At 38.8% G+C, this 24,743-nt stretch overlaps 2 protein-coding genes across 4 annotated transcripts in view; one reads left to right on the top strand and one right to left on the bottom strand.

The window, feature by feature from the left end:
* Window positions 1-1,136: 1,136 nt before the first annotated feature.
* LOC138024104 (5'-AMP-activated protein kinase catalytic subunit alpha-2-like) lies at window positions 1,137-16,576 on the bottom strand. Of its 2 annotated transcripts, XM_068871208.1 has the most exons (14): window positions 16,393-16,576; window positions 14,746-14,887; window positions 13,634-13,727; window positions 13,253-13,485; window positions 12,116-12,185; window positions 11,981-12,029; window positions 11,316-11,421; window positions 9,979-10,081; window positions 9,027-9,141; window positions 8,465-8,559; window positions 7,402-7,540; window positions 7,156-7,226; window positions 6,227-6,292; window positions 1,137-4,588 (listed from the first exon to the last, which is right to left on the bottom strand). In XM_068871208.1, the coding sequence occupies exons 1-14, from the start codon at window positions 16,574-16,576 to the stop codon at window positions 4,340-4,342; spliced, it is 1,716 nt and encodes a 571-aa protein (XP_068727309.1). In that variant the 3' UTR covers window positions 1,137-4,339. The 2 variants fall into 2 exon arrangements, with proteins under 2 accessions (XP_068727309.1, XP_068727310.1); XM_068871209.1 differs by lacking the exon at window positions 6,227-6,292.
* LOC138024102 (thimet oligopeptidase-like) overlaps window positions 16,569-24,743 on the top strand; it is a 31,408-nt gene continuing 23,233 nt past the window's right edge. For both annotated transcript variants that reach the window (XM_068871207.1, XM_068871206.1), the window contains exons 1-3: window positions 16,569-16,766; window positions 20,057-20,129; window positions 22,358-22,424. In XM_068871207.1, coding sequence (XP_068727308.1) covers window positions 16,569-16,766; window positions 20,057-20,129; window positions 22,358-22,424 — 338 coding nt within the window. The remainder of the gene's footprint in view (window positions 16,767-20,056; window positions 20,130-22,357; window positions 22,425-24,743) is intronic.

Genomic DNA, 24,743 nt, shown 5'->3' with positions numbered 1-24,743 from the left:
CTATTACCACCGCTGATTGCGATTCTGATTACTTACGGGGTTGGTTTCTAAATGCTTTTGTGGTTTCGCTCTGACAAAGGGCTAAAATCGAAACATCAGCTTTCTTATCTTTCTCAAGGACCGGTGATCAATTTAATTTCCATTACTCATTTTTCCTACAGGGGGTGAGAGTTTGGGAAATTTTATGAACTTGCCAAACTCCGTCTATATTTCCAGCCTCTGTAATTCGGTGTGAATTGGCGACAAGAGATCTAATTCTAGAAGGAAAGAGTTGGAGGAGAAAGCAATTCACTTCAGAACGTTCAGGACACCCCGACCTAAGTTACTCTTCCTTTTAAACAACTAGCCCAAGGTTTCTAGCGTTAGGTCTACTTCGAAGACAAAAACGGAATAGCGAGCTGCGAGTGCTTTTTTCAACAAAGGAAGGGAGTTTTAATAAGAACGTTCTCGATCACAGTGAGACTTTAAAGATCAGAAACCAGCCTTGGTTGACAGCTCGATGTCAGGTCAGTATTGCCAGACAGATCATACTACAACATACCTGTACAGATTTTTCGTGCAATACTTAACTTTTTCCATCCCTCAAAACCATCGCCCATGCAAAAACTGCATTTCATTAACATTTTATTTTCTTCCAAAACCTTTTCAGGATTAAAATCCCCTGAAAAAAATAACTTGGGAATACTAACCTTGCAAACGAACGAGTCTTAAATATTGGAAAATGCCCGAGCTCCGAGACCTTTTCAAATTGGATATAGAATAGGCCATTTTACAGTTGTTTGCTCAGCGACCAAGCCTATGAATGGCTGCGAGGCTGCCGGTGACCTTGTATTGATACAGACCTCACTGCTTTTATCATGTAAATTGTGTTGTTGTAACGCTAATTAGTCCATATTAACATTACAAAAGCATGAAGGTTTGTATCAAAACAGGGCCACCAGCAGCTTCGCTTCCATTCTTAGGCCTGGTAACAGCCACAACTGTAAAATGGTCACGTGAAACAGCAAACGGCTGCTCGTCATAACCGCATAAAAATTCTCGTATTCTAAGAGTTGCTCGATATCTGAAGATATAGGCAATAGAATTGAGCTAAAACCAAAAAAGTATTATTTGACTTTTTCATTGTAGAGAACTGCACGATTTTATGAAAATTTAATGAATATTATTAAGATTGCCAAAGGGCCATAATTATTTCCACTATATTATGCCCTTCTCTATTCCTTCTTTGCATTTTATTGCCTTTGTATTGTCTACGCATCAACTGTATTATTCTTCTTGAATGGGGGAAAAATAAAATACACATAGAAATACAAGTTTCTTCAACTGTTAGCAGGTCTGAGCAAAAACGCAAATTTCAGCTAAACGTTTGTTTTTTTTTTTTTCCCAACAACAACAACAACACCTTTATTCGCTTTGTACTTAATTACATACATATGCATAAATAGAGAAAAGATAATATTTTTGTAATACTTAAAAGCCTGGAGCTGAAGGAATCCTAAGATTTTCTAGCCAGTTCTCCAGATTTTAAAGTTGTGAAGAATTGAGATAGAATCTTCGAAGAAGCAATTTTAAAGGTAGAATACAATAAGAAAGAAAGAGTATATGCTTAAGTTATATTTAACTATGTTGTTCTGACAGTAAATGAGGTTTCAGTTGTTTTGAGAATTGGTATACATTTAGTTCTTTAACGTTTGAGGGAATTGTGTCCCAGACAATACATGCAGCATATCCGACTGTTTGTTTTCCCGTGTTAGTTCGCACTTTTTTTACGTAAAGGTTTTGTTTCGATGCATACCTGGTATTGTAGTTGTGAACATTACTACGCTACGTCTGTCGTGTATCTCTCTTATAACAGGTCTGATCCTAACAATGGTAAGTTGCAGAAAGAAGTAAACATTACTAGTTGTTTACCATTTACCAAAAAAATTCGGAAATTTCGGTTTGAATGTAAATGGTTAGCCTAGCCACATAATTATCCATTGTGAAATTCTTACTCTTTTTCAAAACGTAAATGGTAAAGCTATTAGTTTTAGTTGAGCGTCATAGGAAATTTTCCGAAATTTTCGGGACGTCTTGCAAGGTAGTCCAAAATTCCTTACCGAAATTTTCAAACGGAAAACTTGTTTATCGTTTGCATTCCCCCATGATTTTGCCAACAAACCAAGTACCAACAGGTTTTCGTTTGCAAATGGTAAACAACTAATGCTTGCATCTATTAATGTATAAAAAATAACGTCTGTTTGCTAAGCTTTAAATAACAGGACCTCATGTTTCTTCTAAATTATCCCCTAAAGGAACCACATTTCTCCACCCCCCCCCCCCCCCCCAACCCAAGCCTTAGGTTCGTATACATGTACCACCCTTAAAAATCCCTGTTGGAAAAATAGGAGCCGGGTAGCTTTGGGACAAAACTGGAACACTTAAATTGCCACAACCGTGCCCTCATTTGTGGCATTTTCTTGAAGCAGTAATTGACGTTTCAACGCGATAATAGGGACCTTAAGATCTACGACGGCGACTTCAACGAAAACGTCACATCGAAATATCACTTTGCTTTGTCATAATTCTTTCGCGGTTATTCTATCTCGTTCACGTTTTACAATTTGGGCGAAGTATCCTAAAAATAAATTGGTACGAGCAGTTACAAAGTGAGAATAGAGAATGAAAGATTCTCAGTTGCATGCTGACGTTGTCGTCAAAACCTCAAATTTGGTAGCCTGCGTAGCTGGCGGGATTTTCGTGCGCGAGTGCTTCTGATTTGGTTGCGAAGCCGTGAAAGCGAGTGGCTCAGCCGTGAGAGGATTGGTGAAGAGTCGAGTTCGCCGCTCGCGAATTCACTCGCGGGCTTCGCCCGCGAGGGAAATTGGCGGCTCCGCCGCCGCTCGCCCGCACACGCATCCCGCCAGCTACGCAGGCTACAAATTTGGTGATTTCACGTCGTCCTTACGCAGAGTACTGCAAGAATCTGTCCTAAAATCCGTGCTGCACGTGCAGCACGATTATTTATGTTCTTTTAACCAATGATATCATTGTTTTAAGGCGTTGTTGTTGCCGTCGCCGTCGTAAAATCTTAAGCTGCCTAATGCGACGTTGAGCCAACAACGGCAACCGTAAGTGAGCTATTTTCTTTTTCACCTTGTCTTGACAGCACCATTTTTATATTGTTACGAGTCTCTTCACTATTAGAGAAGATTAGTTTGAAAAGCTGGTAGAGCCTAATATCGTGGCATGCAAAATGTTCACCTCCGATTTCCGTCCCTGGCTCAAATACGTTGCGGGCCTAAACTTCCTGATATCACTATTTTCCGAGTGCCACAATTCACATAGCCTCTTTGGTTATCTTGAAGAGGTGAAAAGTGTAGCAGGTTTAGAAGACAGATAAAAATACAATGAACATCGCACTACCTCGAACTGTAGAATATCTTATTTAGTGTGTAGTATGAGCAGCATTCGGTTAAGTATATGAGCTCCTTGTGTAGGAGATCCAAAATGACGGGTGGCAAAGGGTTGGGAAGAGTCCTCAGAACATACTTATTGTCAAGGCTATCATGCATCCCTTCAACACCCACATGTATTTTTAAAAAATTAATTGTTAACCACGTTTCACTCTGATACCCCTAATTATCCATCACATGGCTAATGATGGTTAGAGTATGCATTATTATAACTTAAGGCCATTGTATCTGCCAATCCCTTTGCCATAGACCTTTTTGCAGATACGGCAGCCATTTTGATTTCTATTGTTTCGAAAGATATTATGGGATGCTCAGGGGGCAAATTAATATCCATTTTCCCCCTGGGCATCCCATAATAGCTATTTGAAACAATAGAAATCAAAATGACCGCTGTATCTGCAAAAAGGTCTATGCTACAAATAGCATTGGTATTAAAACGTGGATTGGAGCGCTGTTTTGTTCTCCTTAGAATGTTAGGTCAACTGATTTCAAACTAGCCAATTTACATCACAGATTTAAGTACATGTACTTGGGCATTGCAGCCAAAGCAAAATAGGCACAGGAATGTCACTGGGGATGGTCGAGTTGTCCCCCATATTAATTTTCCTAGCTGCTCTTTACCCATCTCCGAAAGCGAGATTTTATCGTTTTTACTGACAGTCAATATCTTTGTAAGCAGGAACCACACATCCAGAAAATGGCATTGTCTTTAAACTGATAGAAAAGTGGCACTGTTCTTGTCAAAATTAACTGTTGAATGGGAAATCTCTATCTATTGTCACTCCATGGACTTGGTAGTAAAACCAGTAAGAAAAGAAACCACATTGCAAGATCCATACCAATACACTACACTGGTTACACCACTTCCAACCGAAGCAATGATATCAACAGGCAAGTGCAACGATGAGATTTGCACACATTTCCATGAACTCCATAGTGTGATGTTGCCCATTAGATACTTGTGTGTGGAGAGATGCACTGTAATCCGAGTCTTTCAAGCTACTGTAGGAAGAATTTGCTGAAGATTTCCTGGATGATTCAAGATGATCTGGGACGTCTATTGTAGGAAGACTTTTAAAATCCAAAAGATAACTTTTGTGGTCAACTTGGTACAGCTGGAGGGCAATTTTTGTCTAGGAACAAAATGGTTAAACAAATGTTAAAGAAGAAATTGATTTTGCTGTCAAAGACCTCTGTCTGTCTATAAAAACATTATTAAGTTAAGTGTTTTAGATCATCGCAGTTATGTACTTTAGGCAGTAACAAAAGGAAAGCCTGACAAACTCAGCCTTGAGAGAGATTCAAACCCATGACCTCTACCAATTGAGCTATCAAGCCAATTGGGAGATGGTACGTAACTGAGTCCGTCAACAATATGGTGAAGGAAAAATGTATTGAAAGACCATATGGTGAAGGAACAATGTATTTCTTTCAATCTATTGTTCCTTCTCCATATCATTGATGGGTTCAGTTACGCACTCACAAAAAAATGATAATCTGCCAGTTGGCTTGATGGCTCAATTGGTAGATCAGCACTGCACCGGTATCACAGTGGCCACGGGTTTGAATCCCATTAAAGGCTGAATTTTTCAGGCTTTCCTTTGGTTACAGTTAAAGTAGCATTCATAACTGCTATGATCTAAAATACTTAACTTGTTTCATTCCTGCAGTTCAAATGTATGTCTTTAATGCATTGTTCCTTCATAATAATATGATTGGTGTGAAAATAATGACGGAAAACTATATCATAATAACAAAAATGCTACATGTACATGTAAAATTATGCCAAAATGGACACATTTTCTACTACAATTACACTGCAAGTTACCTGCTGGCAAAAATTTTCTCTTATTCACTTCTTGCACAATCCCATAATGCAATCGGACCGTTATTATTATTATTATTATTATTTATCTATTTATTTTTTTTTTTTGGGGGGGGGTTCTTTACATAAACACAATACAAGTTATTTACTCTTGGGACTGACTATCATGCTTCAGTGAACAGGAAGGATGTCCATTGCTTAAGTTATGTAAAGAGCCCCACAAAACGGATTGCATTATCAGATTGTGCAAAGTAGTGAATAATTTTATTTCACAGAAAATTATGAATGCTGCAGCTTTAGTTGAAATCAGTTACAAGCTAACAGCTGTAAGTTCAATAGAAGAGAGTACGAAAGGACCTTCTCTTCTTAAGGTTGAGCTTAACCCATTGACTCCTGGGAGTGAGACTCCGTCTAATGCCAGACGATTTAAATCTTCAACTGGGGGTGTCCTAGGGTGACTGAGGGGTGAATGCGTTAACTGACATTCAAACTTTTAGTAAACAAATTTACCCAACACTATCAATGTATGGTGACCAGCTTATTGGATTTTACTTAAACCATACATGTATGCATGCAGCACAAACAAAAGCTACTTAATAGGTTATACATGTAATTGGTGTTAAAATAATGATACTTAACAATTAGACCCGTACTTGCAGGCTACGGGTCAATAGCCCATGAAGCGAAGCCGAATGGGCTATTTACCCATGGAACTTGAGGGCGAAGGGTCTAATTGTTTTAGTATCACCCAACTAGTCGGACAGAAAAGCAATAATAAAGTTAGCAAATGCAAGTTGAAGAGATATTTATTTGGGGATAAAACGAAAGAAAGCATCATGCTTTTTGCTACTCGAGGACTATTACTAATGGTCCTCTAGTAGCAGGATTTGCATTGGTCCACTAGTTGGGTGATACTAAATAATGATACCACAATACATGCACTCACAAACTTTCCAGTGATTTTGTTCCGACTGAGCACTCTAAGATGAAAAGGGTTTATTATTTTCCATTCCTAGCAAACAAAAAAAAAAAGATAAAATACCGAGTGTAAGATTTTTTATTTTGTCGGAGACTCTTACAAAATCAACAAGAGGCAGCCTACAGGTAGCCTACACTCTGTTAGAAGGAATTTACTTTGTTCAATTCCATAGTCTGAAGTCCAAAGTCCACATTCAAAGTGCGATCGTAGAATTTGTATTCACATTTAAAACTGTTGTTAATGGCGATCTCTCCAATCAAAACCAGTTTAAAACAAATGCTTTACAACTTTATATGATGGTACATGTATCTAAAAATAGTTTTTTTTAAACAATGCCCAGTTATTAGCCCAGTAAGATGTGTTACCGAGTCATACATGTACGATGACCGGATATTGCATTGCGTGCAACGGAAACACAAAAACTTGTTTCCTGTCATGCACACAATTCCTTACTACATTTCCTCGTTAATCAGTTGGGTAGTGCGTCCGTGGTTTAGTGGTTGTTACTTTTGCCTCTGAAAGAGGGGATACCAAGTTTGAATCCTACCTGGGCTGCCTTCTACGAGGCAAAGTAATCCTACACAAGCGCTCCCACATGCATAAAAAAAAAAAAACCCAGAGTTGAATCCTATACATTGTCTTTGAAGAAAGTAATAAGGGAAATAAAGAAAGTATGAATGGATGAACAAACACATGAACAAACACATGAACAAACAAATGAATGGTCAAATGAATGAATGGATGACTGAGTGAATGAATAAAGGAAGAAAGGGAAGATGGCGGAAGGATGGAGGATTACAAGGGAGGAAGGAAGAAAACTTGGAGTAGTTTTTTAAGCAAAGGTGGGTCAGGGGTGGCACATTAAGAAGTTCACTTTCAATAATAATTGTACTTACATAACCCAAGGTCATCATTGCACGATAAACTTCTCCCATAATGTCATTTGGCTTACTCTGTGATCTTATTCCTACACAAAAACAAGTTTAATGTCCATTGAACTATACATGTACACACACAGTGGTGCCAATTTTTAGTTCCATGAAGAAGACTGACGACAAAATAACACAGCACTACTGCTAGTATTGAAGAAGATCAATAACATTTAAACCTACAAAAGACAACTTGGTTTAGTTTCAACCTACCTAAATGCCATTTGGGTCGTTTTCCTAGTGCAAGCCTGACATACGGGATTTTCTTTGATGGTGTTGTAGGGAGGACACCTGAGCCAGTTTTTGACACATCAAACTGACCCGAGGAACCCTCGTTTGAAGCAGTTGTAGTCTAGTGAAGTAAAAAAACCACAAACATTATTTTTCTGAATAACATGTGACATTCCTGCAACAGATGCATAAGTGGAAATCCATTGCCAGACTGATAGTCAAAAGCTTACTGCAATGGCCTGAAAAAGGCAAGCACTCACAACAGAGCAAGAAGAAAGAACTCTAGACCGATTACCAATATTGTAACATACAGAGACTACTTAACAATTATTTGCCGAACGCGAAGTGATTATCGGTGAATATTCACCGAGACGAAGTCGAGGTGAATATTCACCGATAATCACTCAGCCTGAGGCGAATAATTGTTTTAGTATAAATACACAGGTGATTATTTCAAAAAAGAAAAAAAAAAACATTTCAACGCGAAATCATCTTCACTTACAGTGGCAAAAGGACTACTGGCAGCCATTTTGTCCGTCGAGGTGATTATCGGCTGATAATCCGAGATAGCGAGCCAATGAGAGCGCGCGATTTTGTATAATCACCTGTGTGTTTTACTAAAGTGAAAATATTGTTTGATAAATGCAGCACAAATGAGAATTGTATAACATGCACCATAAGGGCACAAATCTAGAAAAAATTTAATTATTGAAGTCAACAAAACCTATGATCTGTTCTGGTATAATGACCCCTGAATTTGTGTAATTTGTGACCTTTAGATCAAAGGACAAGGATGACTATGAGTATAAGTTTTTCATTCTGAGCACAATACTATCTAATTATTACTTACTCATCTTGATTAATTTTCAACTGTGACTGCAGTAGTTCTTTTCGCCAGTCTTTACATGTAAATGTTGTTGTTTTTGTTTTCGTTGTGTGCCTTTAAGCAATTGCTACACAACTCAGAGGAAAATGCAAAACAGACATTGAACCCACATCTGATCATAGGCTTTCATTGTGTCATTGAATGAGATTTGTGACTTACTACAATAGATGTTGTATCTTTAACAAGGAATTGAGATATGGGAGGTGAGATAGATGAATAGAAATCCTGAACATGTTTCCCCTCCCCTATGGAAGCTGAAAGAAAGGAAAATTTTCTCTAAAACAAAAGATCATGCTTATACATGTAAGTAATCAATAACATACCAAAGTTAAGACACAATCACTTTGTCTCAGACAAACAACATATTGGTTCTTTATGGACAGCAATCACAATGTTGACCCTGACTTGAGCCACAGCACATTTAACCTTTTGACTACCAAGCGGGCCTGAACCGGCCATACTTAGTATTAATTTTTTTTACTCTGTCTAATGCCAGATGATTTTACTTGTCAATGGGGAGCCCCTGGGATTCAATGGGTTAATAACCCTTTAACTCCCAAGCTGGCATGAACCGGCCATACAAGGAACCCCTGCGAGTCAATGGGTTAATGCCTAAAAAGTGGCAGTGTACAATGTACTTGTACAGTATATCATGTGCACAACAAAATAATTTGCATTCAATTTGTTAGCTTAGGTCTGGTACAGTTACAGCTGTACTTACCTAACATTTTCATTCTCTTATTGTCTAGGATAAGGTGATAAGCAATCTTCAGCTGGTCATGTGGATCACCATTCTTAATTGCCCATCTCACATCAGTTTCGTGACAGTTCAGTTTCTGGTGAGAGATGATTTATTATAGAACAGTTATAAAAATTTACTACATGTACATGAACATCTTAAAAACAAGGGCAAAATAAAGGAAAGGAACTTTATTTAAGTGTCTAGTCTTCTAGTGCTGGAACACTAATTGGGGACATTGTTAACTGAAATCAACAAATTAACACAAATCAAATCAAATGTTGCTTTTGAGGAGAGGGGAAAACCAGAGTACCCAGAGAAAAAACCTCTCAGTGCAGAGTGGAGAGCCAACAAACTCAACTCACACATGACACCGAGTTTGGAAATCAAACATGAGCCACATTGGTGGGAGGCGAGCACTCTCATCACTGTGCCATCCCTGCATTATATTAAGTATTATTATTCTTTGAATTGTTCATCTTGTTGTCCTTCTTGTTTTCCAGTCAGTGACTTACACTACATGTACTGTAGATGTCAGGTCACTAAGTTTAAAAACAAAACCTACATGTACAAACCTTTGGAGCCTGTTTCTCGAAAGTCCTCAAACATTACGGGCCATTTTTATGTCTCACAATTCCCTCTGTATCTCAAGAATGGAGAGGATTAATTTTAAGTCATCAAACTTCACAATCTGTTATCTTGAAATCATGTTAAAAGATTAGCTTTCCTGAACAGGTTCACAATGGCTTTTTGGGTGCGAAAAGTTTTTGGGACTCTCAAGAAACAGGCCCCTGGCCTCACATGAAACCCCTACTGTGTTTTACACAGTAGAGCCGCGTCTAATGGTGGATATCTGGGATGAAAATATGAGATAAAAGACGCAAAATTTTTATGATTTTGTATGTAATTAAAGATCTCCAATTTAGTCATGTACCTCACAGACTTGTGCCAGGCATTCTTGGTCAATAATGTCACTTTCTAATTTTGATGATGGGAAGAGATAGACAGGAAGATCTTTCCTAAACCAGTCATGGTTTCTGAAAAGACAAAAAAAAAAAACAGCCTCACGATAAGAAAGTGCACATAAATGAACTAAAATACAGAATACTGTGACTGGATACAGCTTTAGCATTGAAAGTAAAGTAAGTAAAAGTAAGTATCATTATTTACCTTCGGATTTTTAGGGTAGCTAGTACATGTAGCTAATATCTCTGCATGAGCATTGAACAGAACAACTTTTAAGAATCCCAACTGGCCAGAGGCAAACCAGTTAGCTATTTACTAGTGCAGCCAGGAAAGAGAACCATGGACTTCCTAGAACAAAATTAATTCAACGAGTGGCCAGAACGTGTCTTGAACCCAGGTTCCCGGGATCTCAAGGCAAGTGCCCTAACCACCGGGCTGCACTGCTTTAATTAAGGACAGTGCTACTAATTAAAGATATAAATTTTTTGCCCCGGTGTGTGATTATGCAGGAAAGGTAGATCTCGACAAGTGTTATTGAAATCCAAAAAGAAAATTGGGGGTAACCGTGCATTTTTCAAAGATAATTCATGAATAATATTTGTAAAAAGCTTTAAAATACAAAGCAATGTATGGCGTTCTTACTCAAATTGAAGCTTAATTATCTCTGACAAATGCATGGTTACCCCCAATTTTCTTTTTGGATACCAAGAGTACTTACTAAGGTCTACTTTTTCCGTATAGTTTTAAACCGCGCAAAAATATCGCTATATTAGTAAGCATCACCAATTGGAAATCCGAGTATCTCGAGATGCGCAGAATGTATGCGCAATAACAACAGTATAGGGCACCGTCCTTAATCAATCAGCTGTATTTCTTGGATGGAAATGGGGTGCCATTGAGTGAACGTAATTTGTTTCGTCCACTGAGGCGGTTGGGAGGTAAATTCTTACAAACAAGACATGAGTTTCCAGGCACCTTTCAAAAAATAGAGGGTAGTTGCCATGTGGAAAAGCTTTCGGCCTTTCAGACCTGATAGTGAGACTTATACATTTTATTTTGTCTAAATTATGCCAGAGAACAATAGGGACCACTTGGGTAAAAGCAATCATTCAAGAGTATAACAAAATGCAAGACACATATGCATGAAGAACACCAAGCTTGTATAGTGGACCACTTAGCCATAGCAGATCTATACACACTGTAACTTTTTCGAACTGTTATCAATAACTACATTGAGCTTGTAATTACATGTATGTTCGTCTTGTTTCAACAATGGTTTTGTGTTACTCTACATTCAACACTCACTTTATTTGTTGCATGGTAGCTCTCTTCATTGGATCAACTTGAAGCATTGAGGTGAGCAGACCACTTGTTTCTGGTGAAAGATGCGATGGAACATAGAACACTCCACCTGCAACATACAAAACAAAAAACAGATTCATGCTTAAAATAAGACCAAAACAATTACATGTACAATACAATAGAATACAATACATACGGGTTATTGACCAAGCGTGAGGTCAAGATGGCTGGATATTGGCCAAGTTCTTTTTTTGAGTGTTTATGGACCGAGACGAAGTCGAGGTCCATAAACATGCAAAAAAAGAACAAGGCCAGTATCCAGCCATCTTGACCAAACAAGCTTGGTCAATAAAGGATTTATTATATGACTTAAAACACCAAAAAATGATCTTTGATCTTGCCGGACCAAGCGAGAAATCCCGAGAGGGCAAGATAGCTCCATCTTGCCCGCTCGGGTAGCCAATCGCAGCGAGTGATTTGGTTATCCTTGCCCGCTCACGGAGCTAGTCATACCATAAAATACAATACAATACAATTCACTAAATCAATACTTTATTGACCACTCCCCATAGGGGCTTTTCAGGGCCAATGAAACACAATCAACAAAACGACAGGACACAACAACAACAACAACTGTTAAGAATCTCAACTGGCAACTTATTTCATACCTTTTATTTTCTTAAATAATGTTGGGATATGCTCATCATCAAATGGCAGCTATAAAAGTAAGTATAATTAAGCAACACGTCAGTTTAAGTGTATTTATCCACATAAATGTAAATCAAAGTGCAAACAGCACTCACACTTCCACATAAAAGGGCATATAGAATCACACCACAGCTCCAGATGTCCACTTCAGGACCTGCATAAAGTCTGAAATAAAAAAAAAAATCCTTACCAAAATGTCCGTTGCCTCATATAAAGTACATGTAATTTGCATCTACCAATGTCTATACATGTACTGTATGTACTGGGCCCGGTTGTTCGAAAGCCAATTAACTTAATCCAGGATTACAGTAGCGTAAACTTTTGTTTCATGTTTTCAACTTTTTGGTGAAAGTTTATTTCGCTTATTTTTGTTTTTCAAGATTTACTTCTTCTAATGCAAAGTTTTGCCAAATACCAGCGTTGAACAGTATTTGGGAGTAGACAAATAAACTCCTTGGTTAATTTTTAATCTGGGATTAGCGTTAATCGGCTTTTGAACAACCGGGCCCAGATGTTTAACCTATTGACTCCTGGGAGTAGGACTTTATAGATTTTACTGTCTAACGCCAGACAGGGGGTGGTTTAGGAGTTAATAGGTTAACAGGCAATTATGTAACCATAACGTGCACTCAGGTTTCAATAAGTTCCCACAACCGACGAAAACCACTGACTACTGCACTCAGAAGTCAGCTTGTTTTTCTCCACATTCTTTCAAACCCAATATTAAAATTCACTTTAAATAATGGCATGACAATTCTGGGGGTGGGGGTAAGGGGTTTGAGGGTAGGAGGTGAGGGGTAGGGGTTAGGGTTCCATATCTGAAACAACCCAAAGCTTACAAAAATACTAACCTTAGGCCTAGTCATTATCTTTAGAAAGCATAGTGTTTAGGCCCAAGGTTAGCATTTTTGCTAGTTAGTACAGCTACATGTATAGTCATGGAATAGTCATGCCGTTTAGCAATGACAAGTTGGTTACTTTACATGTACTTAAACCAGCCACCATCTTCAAATTTTTATTGAAACTGCTGTACATGGGACTCGAATTTAAACATCCATGGAATAACTCATCAAAAACCCTTGGAAAAGGAGCTCTTAAGTGTCAAGGTCAGTAGGAATAATTCCTGCCTGGAAGTCTGATTTCCTGTTTCCTTTTCTCATACTGCCAAGAGACAACATGTAGCACATACTTGTAAACTACTGTACTGTACTTTAAGTAGGTTGCCGACTTACTTTCCAGAAATGACCTCAGGTGCTGCATAGTTTGGAGATCCACAACTTGTCCTAAGAAATTCACCATCTGTCATCATATTTGACAACCCAAAATCTGCAATCTTCACATTTGATTGAGAATCCAGCAAAAGATTTTCAGGTTTAAGATCCCTGTGTACCACCATATGTCTGTGACAATAATCTACTCCTGAAATAATTTGCTGGAAAAATCTTCTTGCTTCTCTTTCTTCAAGCTGTTAATTTAAATAAAAATAAAACCAAACAGAACATTAAAACGTCATATAAACTACTTATTGGCCATCTTCATGTACATGTAGCATGTCTGCACCTCTTAATAAGACTTGAGCAAAGTTATTTTATGGTTATTGTTATTGTACTTGCCTTCCCATGTTTCAGGATGTAATCAAACAATTCTCCTCCAGACACGTACTCCATCACCATAAATATATCTGATGGTGTGCTTATTACTTGATATCTGAAAAAAAGTCGTAAAGATTACATGTATGTGATATTCAATGAAATAATTTATTAAAAACTGAACTACGGATATCAGATTTCCAGCATTTTCATTGGCTCAACGGACACAGGCTATCAGTTTTTATACCTGCTCCACCTAACATGGTCAAAGAACGTGTCAGCAACAAAGCGAGCTGAAAACAGTTTTGCAGCTCTGAGAAAAAAATTGGCTGACAAAAGCCTTTTTGGATTGGAATTGACCGAGGCAGAAATCAATGCTTCAGTGGAAGAGTTGTTGATCCTGGAGTTTTCAATAAAACAATAATTTAAAATAATAATTTAAAATAATAATAATTATTATTATTCTACTTGTGTTTGCTGGATATGAAATGATTATGACCAACTTGGCACGTTATCTATCACTTCATATCCAGCATGTCCTCATAAATATTCTTGGAAACTAGTAGAAGTCAAGTGGAGGGTTGAACTGCCACAAAGATTGCCATGTTAAAGTCCCAAAAACTAAATCCTCTTGGCTGTTTGAAAGAGTTGCCCGCAAATTCAGACAGTTTTACAAGTTTATGTCACGGAAACAGTATGAAAAACTTGCTAGATACTGTTTTATCAAAATTTTAAATTTAGCAGGCTGCACAGCGGGTCGTACTGTAGAATACGGCCCAGTAATCTAGCCAATCACAGCATGCATACCATCTGAGTGATATAATAATTATTGGTATCTTTTTCAGTGAACTGTTAATACATGTACATTTATGTAGACTAATTGGCCAGGAATACATGTTACAGGTTAAATTTGATTTCAGGTCAGAAATTGTCTTTATTTAAGATAATGAATACCAGAAAAAAGAAATTACAAATCAACAGGTTAAAATCATTTTGACCTGAAACAAAATTTAACATGTAATGTACATACCTGTAGTGCATAGTTTACATCAAAGATTGCTATATATATGTTGATAATCATTGTCTGGTCATAAAACCACAGTACAGTCTGGGTGGCTTAAGATAAAAGTACTTACAGTTTTATAATGTGAGGATGCCTGAAAAGCTTTAAATTCTGGATCTCTCTTCTAATTTTTCCCACAACATCTAGATTCTTAATCTTTTGCCTGTTGAGAATCTTCACAGCAACCTTGTGACCAGTAAGCTGGTGGACCGCCACTGAAATTCAGCAGAAAAGAGATCTTATTAACTTATCACCAATTCAGAACTCAGAAAAGGGTTACCATCACTGACCCTGCATTGTACAATCACCAAGGTCTGCAGTGGAATCCTGTTGTGTTAAGACTGCTGGTAATTAAAGATTGGGCTACAACAAGTGAGAAGCTTTTGCCTTACAGTGAAATTTTCCTACTACTCATTCGACAAAGGACATGTTACATGGAACAGGTTACCTAAAAGCTATTAAAGGAACTATACATTTTTATCACACTGTTTTAGCCCTTTCACCCCCGTGAGGTTCCCCATTGACGAGTAAAATCGTCTGGCATTAAACAGAGTAAAATACTAAGTATGGCTGGTTTAGGGGTGAATGGGTTAACCCTTTGACTCCTAGGGGTTCCCCATTGACGAGTAAAATCATCTGGTGTTGGACAGAGTAAAATCTATAAGTGGCACTATTGGGAGTGAAAGGGTTAACCCATTCACCCCTAAACCAGCCATACTTAGTATTTTACTCTGTCTAATGCCAGACGATTTCACTTGTCAAATGGGGAACCCCTAGGAGTCAATGGGTTAACCCATTCACCCCTAAACCAGCCATACTTAGTATTTTACTCTGTCTAATGCCAGACGATTTTACTCGTCAATGGGGAACCCCCAAGAGTCAATGGGTTAATCACTCATCAGCTTAATGTCCCAATAAGCAGATGATTGAAAGACATAAAACTCTTAGAGAAAAATTAATTTTTAATTTGACAAAGAGACATTCTGGGTTACAAGTAAGGAAACTCATTTCTGTTACATGTATTTTAAACTTAGTTTTAGGATTAATAAGCAGTCAAAACCCGCCATTAATTAACTTTTGATAAATACTGCAGTGCAGTATTTTTGCGCTTTTTAATTCATCCTCAATATTGTTTATTTTTATATTCATTTATTTTCATGAAAACCTTATATTCACTGTGGCTGGATTTTTTAAATGTAGCTAGACAAATCCACATCAGCTTTTGTCTGCTTTCATACAATGCACGTAGAAAGATGTGTCTTTAGAGTTCAAAGTTCGCATCTTGAACAAATGATTACAGCTGACAAATACATGCATTGATTAACACAAAATTCCTATTTAAAAAAGAAACAATAGTGCTTCCTGTTGGTGGCACTTGTCAAACGAAATCTGATCATTGTTCTCGTAGAAATAAACAACGTCAATGTCGTAAACTTAGCCAGCTACAATTGCAATGCAAATGGTCAAACTATTACAAGAACACAATTTTCCATATAACTTAAACAAAAGAGATAACGAAAGACAGCGTTCCATAAACTGCAAGTCACAGCATTTTGTCGATTCACTTCAAATGAACACAATTTCGTCTCGGGAAATATTTCCGCATGCACAAATTACAACCCGGGCACTCAATGCGTACGCGTACGTGAAATTTATCACGCTTGGCGATGTCGACCAATCAAAAGCTATAATTTAATAAATAAACCCAATAGGCACTTACTTTTAACTTTTCCAAAGGTTCCAACGCCTAGTGTCACTCCAAGAACATAATTTCCTATACATAACTTTGCTGTGGTCAACGAAGACCGATCGCGGCGATCTTTGGACGCCATTTTGGGATACGGTACCACGTGACTTTTAAGTTGTTTCCTTTTGAAGTTCAAGAACCGAGGCATTATGGTCATTCGAATAACATTAATATCTAGTGCTCGAGGGAAAATGGCTTTTACATTGAAGGAAGTGAAATTGCGCTGGGATTTATCCACCGACGAGATCCTCAAGCGAACGGATGAGCTAATCGAAAGGTCCAAGAAAGTGTATGATGCTATTGGTGCGCTGAAGCCTGACCAAGTGACTTACCAAAACTGTTTGAAGGTATATATAGTTGTTGTTTTGTCTTAAACTGTTTTTTGTCCGTGCATTCACACGCTCTGTCCACGTGTGTGCGTGTGCAGATTTTGGCAGCTGGCGTGCACGTATGATTCATTAGCATGGGACCACTGGTCCTATTATTCTTTTCAAACTTAATTCTTATTTTGCGAAGCAACGATAATTAGGCGCTTGTACTTCAGATGTTGTTTGACGTTACTTTTTTTTTTTTTGATTAATGGTGATACAGTAAGCACATGCGAGGGTTACGACTTGTACTTCACGTGCGAGTTTTAAATGACAACTTCCTCAAAGTTGTCAGTGGCTTTTAGTCACGCTGTTTCGTGTAATGATACAAAGAAAGGACAAAGAAAGCGCAAAGAGCAAAGAAAGAACAAGGGCAATTGATTTTTACGAGCTAAGAGTGTATAAACACTCGTTCATGTTTTAGCATTTTTGCTCCTTCCTTTTCTTAGTTCCACACAACAGAATTTTTATATAATTTAGCAAAAGCTTTAGAAATTAAAAAAGAACATCTTCTATACGTGATTGTGCGTATTTTCTATTAAAAATAAATTAAATTTAAGCCTAATATTTTTTCCCGGAAATCCAGGCAGGAGGGGGGGTCTTTTGTCTTGGAAATCCAGACAGGAGGGGGGGTCTTGGGCTTCAGGAAATCCAGGTGAGAGGGGGGGTTAAAAAACGACCCCATCCATCGGGGGGAGTGGATTTTTTCTGGAATAACCCATTTTTTAAATGGGGGGTGGCTAATGCAATCGGCCACCAAACTGTACGCTAATATATTATAAGTTGTCTGACGTTTGTTCCCAAATTTGGCGATTTAGGAGGGACAGATTGGAGACGGTAACAAACTCTTGAAATGACACTAAATAAAAGAAGTAGAAGCTATTAAAAATACCTTACTAACCTACTTGGCCAAAAGTGTAGACGCGGCAGGAACCCATGACCCGGAGCCTACAACTCTGCTGTGTTGTGTAATGGCGTTTTCACTGACCAATTTATTTTTAGATTGAATTTCCCACGAATGAGACTCCCACAGGAGCCTGATGACCAATTACAAGAAATTAAGCTGACGTCATAGGGTCACCGAACCGGAACTGCCTTTGTTTTTTTCCGGAACAGATAGTCTAAAAATAGATCGGTCTGTAAAAATGCTGTTACATGTACATAGGCCCAGTATGGGAACTGTAGGCTCTCATGGGTTCCTGACGCGGCCATTTGTCTAGGGTGTAGCGCCACCAATTTCTCACAAACCACACTTCAGTCGATGGTAACTGCAGTTGCATGCATGGCGATGACGGCCAAATCTGAGAGACTTTCGGTGGACATTGTGTTGCGAAGCCAAGTATGGATCCTCCGAATACAAGTATGACGAGAATTTTTAGAAGTTCCCTCACGTTTGGAAAGAAGATGTTGTCTTCGCTACTAGTGAGGAGACCGAGATGGATTCATGATACGATTCTTCATGTCGCTTCCAGTGGTTCATCCATTGAAACAGTTCACTTTCGAAAGATGATGGCAATGGCATCAGGTGGCCCCACTTCTGATGCAGTACTTGCGCAAATTCTAGTGTGGCCTCTTCAGACATAGAAGTGATTACTTGAGGAATAAGAGCACAGAGCTCATAACGTGCCCTCTTTTCCTTACTGAAGTGGCTTTTGAGTTCTGAACAGATTATGTCAAGGAAAGGTATTACCACTGTTCGTTTCCAGTACTGTGCAGCTGACTCTTCTGGGTAGTTTTCTTGATTTATTTGTCTACTGCAAACACATGGACATTCTTCATACTCTCCTACCCGTTCTGATAGACGAAAAGCTTTCTGATACATGCGTTGAAACCATGCGTCAATCACATTGCAATTTTCTGGAAACCAAAGTATACCTCGACAAGCCTTCCTTGCAGAGTGGTGACGAGTGGTCGCATTGGCTTCAGCATCTCTTTAGCACAAACAAAGCTTAATTAAAATACATGTATGTCCAATGCTTATCATACTGTGTCGGAGTCCATTTGCCATCGTCTTAGTTTTGACATCCAGCTCCATTCTTCGTTGTTTGGATAAAACTGGACATCATCATTTATGGGTACACATATTTCATTAAGTGTGATGACAATGTATTCATACAAATCAAAAATTGTTTCAAATGTGGAGTACCTCTCGATCCACCTCGTCTTGCACTGAAATCAGAAAAAATGAAATCAAATGTTGGTTTTTGAGGAGAGGAGAAAACGGGAGTACCCAGGAAAAAACCTCTCAGGGCAGAGTAGAGAACCAACAAACTCAACCCACATATTGTCGTTAATGTCTCTGTTTCTTATGTTTGTGTGCTAACTACTAGTTATGAGCAAACATTGACTCAAGTTGGCGTTAATGTGGGAGCGCTGCCTTGCGTTAGGTTAGCCTGTGGGACTTCCGGCGATTGTGTGACAAAGGAACCTCACTTATCCCCCCAGCACTACAAGCTGAATGTAAAACAGCATGTGCTGGATCGGACGAGAGTATCGGTTAGCAGGTGATATTCAAAAGGCAACGCAGCCAACAAGCTTGGGGCTTAACCGCCACCAATGCATGCAAGGCAATGCATCCCCCCAAGCCCAAAGACAAAACTGGAAAAATGACAAGAAACTAGATTTATGCGAAGTGTCCAGAAACAGCCGCCGTCCTGGGATTGACAGACTCTAACATAGATTGAAGAGTTCTAATGTACAGCTGGTAACAATCCAAGTACCAGTGATCTAAAACTTTTATAAGCCAGTCAGGCAAGCCAGCTGCAGCGGCAACTGAGACTGAGACCGCGCCTGTACGAAAGCTATGGCTTCTTAGGCTCCGATAGGGAAGGCTGGCAATCCTTGTACTATCCTGAAGGAGGTTGGACACCATGCCACGCCCTGCTGAGCTCACTTGCGAAATATTTCGTATCTCCACGCGGCCATGTAATATCCTCTATGTTAGCTCATACATACTAATGAGGCTTACACGCGTATACTCTATATGCGTACATGTATGTGTGTATATGCATTCGCATATACATGTACGCATATTGGGCTGACGTGAATTACGCATATATTTTGGTTTGGATATATCTGAGGTGAACTGTACCATGGCATCAGTAAGTGAAAACGTACATGTATATACATTGTAATATATTATTCTGTATAATTATTGTCAAGAGGTTTGTTATCTAGTTTTGTCACCAACCAAGTATTCTGAAAGCACACAGTCAGGTAACACTTTTAAAGAAAGGTTTCCTGATTTCCTTGTTCTCTTTTTTTCCCAGGCATTGTGTGATGATACTACTGAATACCATACTGCAAAGTCCAACCTGGATTTTCCTCAACATGTTTCAACAGGTGAACAACACTGCTGCTCGTTTTTTAAACATTATTTAATTAAACATTCACACCTTAAGTGTCAAACTCTCAGGAAGAGAGGAGGGGGGGGGGGGGGGGGGTAAGGGAGGGAGGGGGGTTAAAAGAAGGGAAACATGCACTAAAGCTGAATAGACCATTTTACAGTTGTGTGCTTGGTTTCCTGGCCTTTTGAATGAAAGTGAGGCTGGAGTTGACTTTGCTTTGATAGAAACCTCACTGCTTTTCTTATGTAAATTCCTACTAATTAGCATGAGGGTTTCTATCAAATCAATGTCAGCTCCAGGCTCACTTTCATTCAAAGGCCAGGTAACTGAGCACACAACTGTAAAATGGTCTATTGAGTAATAATAATAATGATAATGATAATGATAATGACTACTTAAAGTGCCTGTAACCTCCAAAATTTTATTGGGCTTAAAAAAATCTTTATGTTTTACTGTCCAAGATTTAGCAATTTTTTTTTCATTTCCAATCGTTGAAACCTTGTTTTTTAATGACTTTTTAAAGTTTTTTATTTTTTCTGTCCAACCAAGTGAAGCGAAGACTGAGTCTAGTGATGTCATTCCAGGATCTCGGTCATTTGCACCAACTGGTAGTCGTGTAAGCAAAGAACACTGCATTTGGCACATTCACAGAGTTCCTTCGGCACTGCGCTCGAGCCCTCTTGCATGCGCTTCGCGCACCATTGTTGACTTCTCTACATTATCTTGTGGTGTTTCTTTCGTGGTTGTAGGACGTTCTACTGCAGTACTCTTATTCCTCTGGTGTTTTGTCTCGTGGTTCCGTTGACGAGAACATCGGGGCTTTCATAACCATCTTTATTCCTGTAAATAATAAATAAAAATAAACTCTTAAAATAAAAATAAAGATTAACTCTGGGATTGTACTTTGAGCATGTTGAGAAATGTGCTCATTTAGAAGGAGATCTTATCTGGTTAGCCGAATATGTTTCATAAGAAGGACGTGTACGAAAGAAATGTTTATCTAACAAGAGGCAATGCTCTCAACAATAATTTTCTCACCTTCCTCTTGCTTCGCTCACTTTCAGATGGTTTTACACTCTCTCCTACAGAATGTACAGCCAGTGTATAAACAGTTGGAAAAACGCAAACTCCAACTTCATCTTTTCGCAGTCTTTGTTGAAGATTGTCCTGAGTTAGATCTGAAAACTTCACTGTGAAGTAGTTGTCTTCGAACACAGAGCCAAGTATTTGGTGGGCTTCCAATGTTCCTGCTTCAAGTGAACAAAGTCAACCCACTCTTTTCTTCTCTTTCTTTTCTGCGGGTTCTCTGCTCCATAAACAGATACTGGATGAAGTCCAATACCTTTCTTCTGATTTGGAGTGTTGTTCCACCCGACCAAGTTGTTGATCACTATGCTCGCAAGAGAAATCGTGGTATATGAAGTCAGGAATCATGCTCGATCCAGACCCAATTTGATAGTGTTGTCACTCAGTAGTGTTTCAAATGGGGGTCAACTTTTGTCTACTTTGAAAATTCACAGAAAATTGAGGTTTCAAACAAATGAAAAAAATTTTATGGAATCTTGCTCAGTGAGATGTAAAGATGTTTTCCGGCTCAAAAAAAATTTAAGGGGTTATAGGCACTTAAATTAATAACAGAGAGTGACGTCGTTATAGCAAAATCTCAAAGCGAGGCCTTGCCGTATTGACCAAGCGATAGCAAGGTCAATACAGCTAGGCCAAGTTTTGAGATTTTGCTGTTAAGACCCAGCAGTCAAGGTTATTAAATTGTTTATTATACAATGTATGGCTAACAGAATGTTTCTAAAGAAGAAAAAAACTAATTTTCATAATCCATAAATTGGCCTGTGGGCATGTTGGGAGAATAATGCCCTATCGGGTAGCTGCACTTAGCTAATCACAGAGCGCATTATATCCACCAGAAACACCAGCCATAATTTATAATAATATTGTTTCAGTACATAATTACTCAGGTAGTAATAAAGTGTTTTTTCATAATTGAATTCTTTGATGATTAAAAATTGTCTCATCTTTGATGACATTGACAAAATAGGAGGCATCCATTTTTTAATTCAGCAGCCATGCTGTAATCACTCTGCATGTGGTGACTAAAGCAACATAATTATTACGTAAAATAATCTCAGTGACTCTGTTGCGTTGCATTGCAATGCCTTCAGGGGAGCTTAAAGTTCTTATCTTTCAAAATGCCCATTTCTGTTGCAGACAAAGACATCAGGTCAGCTAGTACTGAAGCTGATAGGAAACTTTCAGAATTTGAAGTAGAAGTCAGGTACTGTAGCCCTTTTTCTTTATAAGTTGTCGTTAAATTTTAAAGTACGCCAAAACTTAAATGTTAATTTTTTCGTTTCTTATACCTAAATCTCCCCATCCAAAGCAAACATATGTCATCATTGTCACCCAGAATCTGCAAAAGAGGTTAAGGATACAATTAACTGAAATTTTTCATGCTGGGTTGAAGTTTTCAAACCAGGTAGTTCTCATCAAACCATGGCTTATACATCTTAACTATTAAATTGAACCGTTTGACTGAATCAAACTGGTGGTTAGTGACTTACACCATTGGAAGGGGTGTTCTGCTATTGATAAATTTTCAAGATGCCCTTACATTTGATTTTATTATAAATATCATGGCAATGTGGTGTATTATGATTGCACTTAACAACTGCATCGCTAAATGGAGGTTGGGTGACTGGTATATGTCCAGGGGCTTCCGTTGGTACCCAGCTGTGTCCTGAAGGTAAAATGTACTTGGGATACCAGTAGTAAACAGCCTGGATTGACAAAAGATGACAAGGACTGGCGAGTCAAGGGAGAACTACCTTGGTGTTGAAAAAGTGGACCATAACTGTAACCTCAAACAGTAAGGAACAAGCAAAGGGCTGAGATGGATCATACATGTATGGAGGATGAACCATCAGCCAAAAAAATAAAGCACCCTTGTGGAATGGATCAGTCTTCAAACACATGTTGAATACTACATTGTAGAAGGATTTTGAGCACTGGGAGTCCACCTGCAGGTCTTCTGCAGTGAGATGAACTTCTGGGTTAAAGGGAGAATTCACTTCACAGGTAAACTGTCGTGCTCATAGAAAACGAAAGAAACCAAGACAACAAGCAGCCCAGAACACAATGTGCCCTTTGTTGGCGAGATGCAAAGGTCTGGAGGATAATCTTCATGACGTCCCCTTTTATAGTCTGGCAGTGGATCTGACTAGAGCCCTGTAGGCACTTGATGGCCTTTAACACTCACTGGATTTGGAGAAAGCCTGCGGGGGAATCTGCAAAGCCATTATCAATATGGAGACAGCAAACTGCTGATAAATATACCTTTAATTAATAGAAGTGTGGTGAAGGCGATCTGCAAAATGAGCAGAAAAACGAATCAGAGTATGTTTTAAATCCGCAAATGTGAACTCTTCTTGTGGAAGAGGCCAACCCTTGTGTAAAGTAATACTGGCAGTTGTTTGGCAAAGTACCTGGAGCTCTTCAAGGAAAGAGCCAGGTATTGATGCTTGAAGGGCTAAATGGTGGAATTTCTGATATCTGAAACGAGACAGAGTGTCAGCTACAGAGTTCCTAGCACCAGCCACTGAGGAAGCAGTAAAAGAAAAGGAGTGCAGAGTGACAAGAAACGAAGCAAAACCATCAGTTTGGGATCTCATAAAGTGCCAGATCACAAAACCTCAGTTGTCCCAACAAAACTCAAAATATTTTGATGACCACTGGCACTTTATGTCCAGAGATTCATTATGAATGATATATGCAAATTTATGAAGTATCAATTTACCGGTAAGTCTAAGCATTAGCTACCTATTTCTAACAATAAGTTAAGGGTAAAGCATAGCATTATCTTTAGCTTAGGGCAAAGGCAGCAGTTTATCCTTACTTGAGGAGCAGTTTTTGGCGGACACTTTGTGACACTTATTGAAATCCATTTGATTAATTACATTTCTGGAATATCTGACCACCAGTGGTGCCAAAGGGGTGTGGCAATCACAACTGGAAAAAATTCTCTGTATGCAATAGAGGGGATCTGAGCTGAAGACCAAGCACTCACGAACCAGTTCCTTTGGAAAAAGATCCCATAGCCAACAACCCCTGCTGCGTCAGATGGCATCTGAAAGTTGGGTAGTGGTGCCCAGTGAGGAGTTAAATGTGTAAGACATGTGGCAGGACCCTCAAGTTTATCAGAGTGCGAACTGGATACCCCAGTCTGCACTTTCCCGGTTGGTGGTTCTTTGGAATTACACCAAAGTGACTCACATGGAGATTATCTAAGGGGGGAGGAGTCTCATATAGTGATGTCCAGCATCATGGCCTCATAGAAGTTTATTGCATAGGTACTCATCAATTCATGACTGCTGTTTGAAGTAGAGCCGATTGCATGTTCCCAACCACTAAAGCCTAATGACACTTACGAGGAATCAAAGCCAGCATGAAAGCCATAAATTGAGCAAATCCGTGGAAAGTTTGTGAGCATTAATGGGGGATGCTAGAAATGGATGATGCAGTGATAAGAAAACCTGACTCAGAGATCCATGTGGGGCAGCACCAGCTTACTGCAGAACAACCTAAACGCAAACAGAAC

The sequence above is a fragment of the Montipora capricornis genome, chromosome 11 (genome assembly GCF_036669925.1).
Source record: "Montipora capricornis isolate CH-2021 chromosome 11, ASM3666992v2, whole genome shotgun sequence".
Taxonomy (NCBI): domain Eukaryota; kingdom Metazoa; phylum Cnidaria; class Anthozoa; order Scleractinia; family Acroporidae; genus Montipora; species Montipora capricornis.
Note: the sequence above shows the minus strand (reverse complement) of the source record. Positions and strands in the feature narration are given on the sequence as shown.

Bases quoted from the DNA above. Each gene is read 5' to 3' on its own strand.
- LOC138024104 (XM_068871208.1), bottom strand. From the start codon at position 16,576: ATGACCATAATGCCTCGGTTCTTGAACTTCAAAAGGAAACAACTTAAA. The intron at 13,486-13,633 runs GCAAGTACAATA...TTAAATTAACAG, and splicing joins ACATCCTGAAACATGGGAAG to CTTGAAGAAAGAGAAGCAAG. The intron at 7,541-8,464 runs GTAAGTCACAAA...TTACTTCACTAG, and splicing joins AAGATACAACATCTATTGTA to ACTACAACTGCTTCAAACGA.